General features: G+C 36.2%; 1 protein-coding gene across 15 annotated transcripts in view; it reads left to right on the top strand.

Moving 5' to 3' along the window:
- ANK3 (ankyrin 3) overlaps positions 1-11,024 on the top strand; it is a 662,261-nt gene that overhangs the window by 626,310 nt on the left and 24,927 nt on the right. For 10 of the 15 annotated variants that reach the window (XM_072823184.1, XM_072823191.1, XM_072823187.1 and 7 more), the window contains 5 exons: positions 116-190; positions 3,242-3,373; positions 4,264-4,407; positions 7,701-7,791; positions 10,294-10,672. In XM_072823184.1, coding sequence (XP_072679285.1) covers positions 116-190; positions 3,242-3,373; positions 4,264-4,407; positions 7,701-7,791; positions 10,294-10,672 — 821 coding nt within the window. Of the gene's footprint in view, positions 1-115; positions 191-3,241; positions 3,374-4,263; positions 4,408-7,112; positions 7,422-7,700; positions 7,792-10,293; positions 10,673-11,024 lie in introns of all 15 variants that reach the window. The other 5 variants (XM_072823194.1, XM_072823193.1, XM_072823197.1 and 2 more) reach the window with 1 other exon arrangement.

The raw sequence follows: 11,024 nt of genomic DNA, 5'->3' as shown, positions 1-11,024 counted from the left end.
GTGTTAGCATTAGTCTCTCTGTAAAATCTGAGTACTGCTAAAAAAAAAAAAAAACAATTTTCCAGTATCGTGTCTTTCTTGATGATTATTTTAATTAAGAAATTGTAAATCGTAGGTCCACAGAGTCCATGTGAACGGACAGATATCAGGATGGCAATAGTAGCCGATCACCTGGGACTTAGTTGGACAGGTAAGTGTATACACTCCTGAGTGAAACAAATACAATTTCTTAATTTCTTTCTCTTACTCACAAGGGCTTCATTATATTAAAAAAAAAAAACAAACAAACCAGAAACAAGCAACAAGTGGAAAACAAAACAAAACACTTTTTATCACCCCCACAGTTCTATCTACCCAGAGATAGTTATCGATAATACCTTACTCACATACTGCCTTTTTCAAAGCTTTTTCAGTGCATATACATTAAACAAGAGAAATTTAAATCTTCAATATAGACACTTTCTTCACACTGCCATTTCTGGTAATATTAGATAACATTTTACCTAGTAACAAACTTATTTATCTGGGGTAAAGGAAAACATAGTTAAGGCTTATGACTTTTAAATAATCCAAAATTTTATGGATTTTAAACATGGTGTATGCCCTTGAGGCAGCTCTCCTAGGCATCAGTTCAATTAACCCATGCCTCTGTTTCACAACTTTTAATCATTCATAAGTCATCTTCAGAGTTTTTATGATACACACAGATGACCTGTACATTTATTTACCTGGTACTTTTCTTTAAGTGGACTCACTTCTATGTCCAGTCTTTTTATTGAAAAAGAGATCTTACATCACTTTGCTAAAGGAAAACGAGGATCATTTTCAATAACTACATAAACAAGAAAATGAGAAGTTGAACATTTGAATTACAATTTTTTAAGTAGGATGCACGTATATAAATCTATTCAGTTTATAAAAGTCATTGAGTTCAGTGAGAGGAATGAAACCGTTTATGATCTGTGTGTAGAAAAGGAATATTTAGTTTGATTTCACCTCAGTACAGATGAAGATAAGATTCTGTATCCGTTGGAAAGTTCTACTTGTAGATCTGATGTTAATCCTACCCCACATGAATCAGAGAAATTTAAGTTTTATAGTTTGAGTGCATATTTTTAACACACAACCAAAAAAACCGCAATAGCTTAAAATATAAATGTTAACTATTATCATATCTAAGTCATCTTGTATACCCTCAGCAATATTCTATACTCAGGGAAGTGATTATCTCTGCTATTAAAAGGAAGAACATGAAACAAGATAATGGCAAACAAGGTCAGCTACATTTTCTTCCTTTAAATATCCTATGTCCTTGCCCTCACCCCCAAATTATTAAACTTTCCTACCTCCTTCCACCAAGCCCCTGCTCTCAGGCACACTGCTAATGACCAGGAGCCTGGTGGCACCCTGAATAGACAGGTGGTTTGAGTAATCCTTAGCAGCTTGTTGAGAGTTAATAACAATTTGTTATGTATAAATATCTGTTAACATAAAATTAATAATAATTATATTTTAACATTGGACGTTGTGATCTGAAAATATACTGGAGCATATGTTGATTTGAGGTATTGTATGCCCATACTGTTAGATTATTTGCCTTAGACAAATCCAGTCCTTAGTCTGTCAGAGTAAATTTGGAGGGAAGATGTGACATAAAGCCATAAAACTGTAATTCTTAGTGACAGTGTGTCTTGACTCTTCACTGGATCACTAGACAAAGGATACAGTTGGATCATAAGGGCTTGTTGGATAGTACGGAGTGTTGTCTCTTAAAGCACAGAGGAATGAAGAACCTAAAAGAAATTTAACTTTTGTAATTTGAATTACTATATGCTCAGTGAAGATCTCCTAAAATGATCATTTAGTAGGGCAAATTTTAATTCTGTCCCTAAGAACCACTGTTAACATCTTAATGTATTTTGATTTTTGTATAAAAAGCTTTAACATTATATACATAATGTAATTTTTTGCTTTATTTGTTATAACCTAGTTTCCACAAAATTGCATATTCTGTGATCTTGGTTTTAATGGAAAAAAACATCCAGCACACATACTATATAATGGTATTTTTCTAACTTTGGGTTATAATGCACTCGTGGGTCATGAAGTCAATGCATACTTTGGTTTTGTTTTTAATAGAATAGAATGGGGGGAAATGTCTGCGTAATATGAGTATTAATGCTGAGTTTTGCTTCTTGGAGATCTGGTTTCATTTATATAAACATCGCGCTATACAATGTATATCTAACTGTAGGCCATGATCAAAACAGTTCACAAGCCACTTCATTAACTCTTCTTTTGTTCGGCACTTGGATTGTTTTCAGTTTTTTAGTAGTACAGCCTGAGATAAACATTCATGTGTGTAAATCATTGTGCCCAACCCAATGTATCATCATGATAGATTTCTAGACATGAAATCTCTTGATAAGGCGTCTGGAGTTTATTGAGCCTCCGAAAGCATTTCGCTAAATCCTAGAAATATTTAAGCGGGGTAGAATCTTGACCAACTCCTTTTCCATGGGAGAATTGTTTCCCTTTTATTCCTGTAATCACTTAAAGTAATATATACCTGAGGAAGTTTTTCAACTACACAAGAAATAGACAGTGAAAAGTCAGGCTCCTTCTCATCTTTGACTCCTGGGTTCCCTCTGCCAAGGCAGCCACTAATGCTCACACGTATCTCCCCAAAGACACTCTGATGAACAAGGTCGAGTATTTGGGTACAGACATTTACATGGACACAAGGGACACACATCTCCCTTTTACTTGTTGTACAAGTAGCAGCATAGCATAGACAGCGATCTGGGCTGCGTTCATCATTTAACCTCCCAAGTGGAATTCCTGAAGGCATACTACCAGCATCTCATGTGCCATATTTTTGAGTGTGTATCCCTGCCCATCTTATATGAGGTCTGTGCAAACTGCAAAGAATGATTTGGCTGAATTAAAAGAATCCAGCAACATCCTCTTTGTACAGATCAAGAATCTTTATAGAAGAATCTCTCAAGAGGGAATCTAATTGTAACCAAGCGATTATCTCAGGAGAGTTAAGTTACAGTCTGCGTGTGATCACCACCTCCCTGTAAAATCAAGCATATAAAGATTAGTGCTCAAGGCTGGACTGGGTTTTACTATAACATTCCTTTGAATGTATGTGTGTGACGGTTGAGCACTACTTTTATGAAATATATGTGATAAAAGTAGAATGTGAAATCTTAGTAACTCTTTTTCTTTCCTACAGAACTGGCAAGGGAACTGAATTTTTCAGTGGATGAAATCAATCAAATACGTGTGGAAAATCCAAATTCTTTAATTTCTCAAAGCTTCATGTTATTAAAAAAATGGGTTACCAGAGACGGAAAAAATGCTACAAGTATGCTGACATTATATTACTTTAACTTTCAAAACTGCATAGATTCAGTATTTTAGATAAGCCTACTGCCGATAAACCAGAGTTTCATTAAAGTAATAGCAAGGCTTTTGAAGTTACCCTTGTTTAATTTAGCGCTAATATTCTAGACATCTGTCTCTAGGAAGATTCTTAAGAAAGCAAGTAGTAGTGAATTTTTTGTGTTTTGTCTTTGGTTCCCTCCGTGACCATCTAAAATGAAAATCTAATTCTGGGGGGTGGTAGTCAGAAACACTCTGAGGCTACCTCTGTGGCCAGAGCTAGGTGCACAGGGAAAGAAAGGATAGGATGAAATCATTTTATTCCACTTCATCTGTGCTGCAGAGAATCCTCTAATATTTTTAGGGTTTGTTTTGTTTAGCTCTGTTGGGCTAGGGGAGGGGTGTGGTGCTATACTATGACAAGTGCCAACCCACGACAATGCGGAGCGAGTTATTGCGGGTTTGCCTGGGTCAGCCTGACCTTAGTGAGTCATTAAAATGCTAAGCATCAGATATGAGGGTGATCGATTTTGACAGTCTAAAAGGAGAGGGACATGTTTAAAATGTTAATAGATCCCCTTGTAACTAAAAGGAGTCTAGCTATTTTGAGGCCCATCTGCTCAGCATCTTACAGTGGAATCAGTGTTGCTGTCATCACACACAGCCTCAGAAAGTGATACTTAAGACCCTAACATGACTTCCCTGTAACAGCCAGCTTTCTGAAACCCCTGGATGGTGTCTTGGCTGAGCCGCAGGCAGGAGGAGCTAAAAGTGCTAGGAGGGTGAAGAAAGCCATGCTTTTGTGTGAATATTGTGATGACTGGAAGAAAATAATTTAATCGGGTTTTTCAACCCTCTTTTCTCCTTTTTCAGCTGATGCCTTAACTTCGGTCTTGACAAAAATTAATCGAATAGATATAGTGACTCTGCTAGAAGGACCAATATTTGATTATGGAAATATTTCAGGCACCAGAAGTTTTGCAGATGAGAACAATGTTTTCCATGACCCTGTTGATGGTAATTGAATTTAGTGTTCATATTTATTTAATCATTTGAGATAAAATTTGAAAGTGTGTAGGACGAGGCAGTCATTTAAAACCAACTAAATTGTGATTTGCTTGACTTAATTTCTCATTTTCACAGCATTTTCTCTACTAGAGTCTGCAAATAAACACTCTGATAGAACAAATTTGATAAATGTCTGTTATATAAAATACAAATAATGAGGTATAAAAGCATAAGTTAACTGAAAGAGTTGGTATTTCAAATATTTGACATGACCAAGTGGAAGAAAATTTATTATCTAGAGAATGCATTGTTTTTGTCATTTTCACATTAACCTAAACAACTAGTGAACACTCTTTCGTTGATATATTCATAAGACCAAATCATAAGCTATTTTTTTTACCAGATAATCAAGGTACTGGGTCAAGTTGTCAAATAAAATGGTGAATTCCTGTTTAGGGGCCAAGTATTTAAGCGCGTACTAAGAAAAATCTAATGCATCATTCCAAAACGTGTTATACTTACTTAGCATTAACTTCATATGCTTACATTTATTGTTTGGAAAAATCCTGCCTGATATATCATATATAAAAGTCAGTGTCATTTCTAATTCAGTGAGCATAGGTGTGACTAATAACCTAGTAATTCCTTTTTTGCATTAGTTTAATTTATATAGTGATATTATAATCTTCCCTTCATTGTGTGAATTGGGGCTTTTTAAAAATCAAAGCATTAAGTAAAGTATAACAAATATCTTACTATGTTTTTCAAGGTGCTTGTCTTTTTTTACAAATGGAAATTTATTCCTGTAAAGAATTTCGAGTAAAAAATAATGATGGTATGGAGGTAGAAAGAAGAGCTAGGGATATTTTTCTACTATCCTAAGTTTTGAAAAATGTGCTTTTTTCTCATTTTTAAACTGGCAAAGATGGGCTAACAAAAATCAATAACTTCTAGTTCTACATATGTTAGTAGCAAAGTTGTCAAATTCTTAAAAGAGTATCTGCTTACTAAAGTTAAAGTCGACAGAAAATTTAAAGCTTAGCTTATTATCCACATAACATAAATACGACGGACAATAATGTTCAAAGGGTTTTCTTTTAAGCTTATAAATACCACAGAACCTTGGGAAAAAGCTGTCTTCAAGGCTTCCTCTTATATGTGAGACCATATGATGGTAGCCAGTCTCTTTTTGCACTAAAGGTAGACCACTGTTATATTAAATTCTGAATTATTGTCAAGTTATAGTTTATGGAATCTTTTTGGGGGGAAAATTAAGAAAATATCTAACAAGCAAAAGAAGGAAGGAAGGAAAGAAGGAAGGAAGGAAGGAGTGAGCAAGATAACCAGAAAATAATGGAAATAGTCAATAGAATTGAAAGCTTGATTTATTTTTCACATTTTAAAATCAGAATATCATTAAATTCACAAGAACTTTTCGTGGCTACATCTTAATACTTTACATTTCTTATCTTAAAAATTCATAGAGAAATTTAGGAATGTGTATATGAAGTAAATTTCACTTGTGCACATTATAAACCTCAGCTATTCTCAGTCAACCTTTCAACAAGATTCTGGTTTATAGGTGACTCTACTTACCTATAGCAATTTTAATTTACAACAAAGGCTAAGTTGGTTTTTGTCATGGACTGATGGGAAAATTAGGCTTTAGTTTTGTAGACCAATAATTCAGAAAATGTGCTTGGCTGCCTTTTTTTCCTGTCTCTCCTCTTCGTTGAACTTTTATGAAACCTCCTTTCCTCACCATGACCAGACCATTGTTGACTTCTCTCTCTGCTGAAGGAGAAAAATGTTCCCTTGGTCCACACAGCAAGAAGGTTAAACCCAGGGCATTGTTCCCTCCTTCCCCTCTGAGTAGGCTGGTAAATAAACCTCCGTGTTTCACAGCATTGTCGTGAATATTCAGAGAGCTCTTTGCAAATGGCTTTCTTCCTGTCTCTGTTGTGTATCATTCCTTCTTTCTCCTTATTTGATTTGTGGTTCTGAGTGGACCCCTATCACCAGGTTCACTAAGACCTCCATATACACCACAACCCTCTCATCGCTGTCACGTTATGACACCTGAAAACTTTCCTTGGAGTCTTTTCTACTTTACCTGCTTTTCAGATCCTATCTTTAACATCTTTTTTAGATTTCTTTCCCCCAGTGCTACTGCTCTAAAATTTAATAATAATTTCCTTCCAAAGATTAAATTTATTTTTCTTCACTGTAAATTTCATGTGAGAAAAAGTAACAATTAGAATTGGAAAGCTCTTCAAATAAGTTATAAGTGACTTAATTATAAAAATTGGTTTCTTGTGGCTTGCTGTATGCAGTCCACCACAATACAGATTTTGCATGCTAAAAGTAGAAAGATAATAAATTTGGCTGTGGAATAAGTGTATCTTGTATAACGACAGCTAACGTTGTATTGGATTGAATTCGTCTGTATATTTAAGTTACTGTATTAAAATTATCAAAATTGATAGAAATCATTTATATCTTAATTCGTATTCTGTTTTATTATAGTTTGCACTAGTCTTTTATTTCATTGTATTACATTTAATTGAACTAAACCAATAAATATATGAACATTATTCTGTAACTCATCATACATTTTCATACCTGCTATAATTTAATTCATTCCATGTGGTTTATTTTTTTTTTTTATGTACTCTAATTCATTCCAGTCAGTCCGAATGTACTGTCTTCCATAGGTTATCCTTCCCTTCAAGTGGAACTGGAAACTCCCACAGGGTTGCACTACACACCACCCACCCCTTGCCAGCAAGATGATTATTTTAGCGATATCTCTAGCATAGAGTCTCCCCTTAGAACCCCCAGTAGACTGAGTGATGGGCTAGTGCCTTCCCAGGGGAACGTAGAGCATTCAGCAGATGGACCTCCAGTTGTAACTGCAGAAGACACTTCCTTAGAAGACAGCAAACTCGAAGACTCAATGCCTTTAACAGAAATGCCTGACGCAGTGGATGTAGATGAGAGCCAGTTGGAGAATGTGTGTCTGAGTGAGTATCCTCAATACCTCGGAAGTATGGCTGGGGTCCCAAAGGATGTTAAACCAGCAGAGCCATTGAAACAGACTAGGAAAGTAGGAGTAAGCTCTGAGCAGCAAGAGAAAGGAAAATCTGGTCCTGATGAGGAGATGACGGAAGAAAAACTCAAATCTCTATTTGAGGACATTCAGCTTGAAGAAGGAGTAGAGTCTGAGGAGGTGACAGAAGAAAAAGTACAGGCTATTCTTAAACGTGTTCAGCAAGCAGAACTGGAAATGTCTTCACTTTCAGGTTGGCAGAACGAGACATCAAGTGGAAACCTAGAGTCCCCTGCTCAGGCTCGAAGAATAACTGGTGGGTTACTAGAACGGCTGGATGACAGGTATGGCTCCGTTTCAGAAAAAAAAAAAAAAAGTGAAACAAAGGTTACATGTTTGCTTTAAATACCTGCTTTTTAGCAATTACTCTTTTTCTAAATCACCATTCCAGCTTGGGGATAATACCTGCCTTAAAGGTTGGTACATTGCCTGCTAATCTGGAGGAGAGAAGGTTACATGAAACGCAAATCCAATTCTTAAAACTACTGACAGCGGGCTGGGGGGCGGGGGCAGAGGCAGGGGCACCTGGGCGGTTCAGTCAGTTAAGTTCAGCTCAAGTCTTGACAATCATGACTGTGAGTTCAAGCCCTGTGTTGGGCTCCACATTGGGTGTGAGGCCTACTTCAAAACAAAACAAAACAAAACAAAACAACTGCTGATGGCCTGAAGTAAAATGCAAACAGTTTTACGTGCAGGCCAGAGACGTATATGTTTACTTTGGAAGGCTGCTCTTTCTAGCTTATTACTTGTATTATTCTTTTCACAAAGCCAGTAAGTAATGTGCTTTCAACATAATGTAATACATAAAACTCCACGTCTTTTAGAAATATGAGCATTTCTATTATTTTCTGACTTCAAGCATAATATGCTTATTATGCAAAAACTTTAAAACAGATTTAAAAAGTCAAAACCCCATCATCTGGCAATAACCACCACTAAAATTTCGGTGGATTTCTTTTACATGATGTTTTTCTAAATGTCTTTATGTAGAAAATGCGGAGAAGCAGAGTCATCAGACCTCCTTCCATACTAAGAAAACACTTAACATTGTATATCCTTTCTTCCTACATGAACACTTTATGTAATGTGCAATGTTGCATAATGTAATTCCTCACCACAAATAATATTGCCATGATGGAAATTTGATGAAAACCAAAATAATTCTATAATCATGAATCTGGTTCTTTTTTACGCTGGACTTACTCTAGGAAAGTGAGAACCTAGCATCCTTCAGGCATTAGTTCAAATCCCACCAGTATTAGCTTTGCGCTCTGTGACTTTGGATGAATTTCTAAGCTCTAAAAATGTCACTCTAATCAGCTTTAAAAATCAGAGTACTACTACTTTCCTCAAACAGGTTTACAGATTGAAAAAGAAAGCCTATACAACGACTACCAAATGACTGGTACAAATAGTCTCTCAGTAATAGCTGGCATTATTTTTATTTATGCATATATCAAACTGAAATGTAATTTATTTCTGTGGCAACTGGTGATAACCTCAGGTTTTTTTGCATCCAACTTAAGTTTCTTCCATAACCATATTTAATATTTTCATATTGTAGATAAGCTGCTTGCTCAATAAAAAATCCCAAAGAGGGAATTTATAACATTTTGCAAAAAGGACTCTACAAAATTCCTTTTGAAGAATGATAAGACCAAAGAATTCTGTGGTCAGCCTGTCAAACAGGCTGTTGCAAAAACAACAAATATTGTCTATTTTGTTCTGTTGTCTATTGTACTAATTTTGATGTTTGGGTTCTAATACAGTCACATAGTCTATAGTTGCATAGTGGGAAATAGATACATTTAGGTCATGGCATCATCACATTGTGCCATTTGTTCCGACACATATGGAATAGGGTGTGCTGTTGATGGGGACTTTTTATGTACAATCAGAATTTGATGTATAAGAATAAACACATACTTACAGACATACATACATACATGATATATATATGTATACATATAAACACATATATCATATAGAACCTTGTGCCAGTTATTGCCTTCAGAATTCTACAGGTAATAAGCAAAGACACTAAAAACAATGCACAAGCTAGAAAATAAAAGCCTATACTGATACCAGTAAAAATCAGAAATCAATTTAAAAGAAAGTGTTGGAAGAGAGAGATTGTTAACAGTTACTTGAAAATGGTCCTCCCAGGACATAGACGCAACGGGTGAACACTAACACCCACTCACCAGCAGAAGTCAGCAGGGGTCAGCAGTGGGGAAAGATGAAACTTTAGGGTGTTTCGGTTGCAAAATCAGGATGGCAGGATTCACAACTGGAAACCCATCCAAAGAGTGGAACGTGGGGTTTTGGGGGATGCCAGAGCTCTCATCACAGGATTTCACTGGCAATGTTAAAGCCTTTTGCAACATCCCCCTCTTTTTTTTAGATTGGTGGGTCTAGAACTCCGCGTATGTCCATGAACCTCTCAGAATGACTTTTTAAAATCTCGAATCCAAGTTGCTATAGCAGTGCAATTAAACAAAATTAAACAAAATTAAATAAAATATACAAAACAAAATTAGAAACAGGGACAGCATAGCTAGGCAGGTTGGGAATTAGAATGTGAGGGAAGCCTGAAGCCTTGGGTAGCACCTCCTCACCCCCAAAACCAAACCTATGTTAGCCCCTCACACATCATATTTTTCATACCTTTCTATTTCATGCCTTCAAAATTGATTCAAAACATGGTTGTTAAAAATTTAGAGCTTCTGAAGCCCATTTTTAGTCATATATTACCATTGTAAATTTCCACATTTTATCTTTTGCAGCCCTGATCAGTGTCGAGATTCTATTACCTCATATCTTAAAGGAGAACCTGGAAAATTTGAAGCAAACGGAAGCCATCCAGAAGTCACTCCAGAAACAAAGACAAAATCCTACTTTCCAGAATCCCAAAATGATGTAGGGAAACAGAGTGCTAAGGAAACTCTGAAACCAAAAATACATGCATCTGGTCGTGTGGAAGAACCAGCATCATCGTTAGCAGTCTATCAGAAAGCTCTAGAAGAAACCAGCAAGTTCGTAATAGAAGAGCCTAAACCCTGTGTGCCTGTCAGTATGAAAAAGATGAGTAGGACTCCTCCTGCAGATGGCAAACCAAGGCTTAACCTTCATGAAGAAGAGGGGTCCAGTGGGTCTGAGCAAAAGGTATGCAGTTCAGTTACCTGATACACTTGTCATTTCAACCAAGAGTACTGATGCTTCACTTCCTTTGATTAACCTTGTTAACACTGGGCCCAAGGCTCTTTACTGTTTCCAGATTATCAGTGCCAACACTAATGGTGGGGGTGAAGAAAGGATTAGGTAAAACACATGCTATTTGATCATATTTTCATTCACTGAGTGGGAAAAAGGAATAAGCATCTCTTCAGCCATTTTTCAGGGGAAAAAAAAGAACCAAAGAGGTGTTCTTGTCCAGATGCTTAAGGTCCAGTGTTAATTTTGTCTAGGATTTGGGTTTCCTAACTCCCAACCCAGTCAGTCTTCCTTCTTATGGAAA

Source organism: Canis lupus, chromosome 4, assembly GCF_048164855.1.
Source record: "Canis lupus baileyi chromosome 4, mCanLup2.hap1, whole genome shotgun sequence".
Classification (NCBI taxonomy): domain Eukaryota; kingdom Metazoa; phylum Chordata; class Mammalia; order Carnivora; family Canidae; genus Canis; species Canis lupus.
The sequence above is the reverse complement of the archived record's forward strand: the minus strand, read 5'-3'. Positions and strand labels throughout refer to the sequence as shown.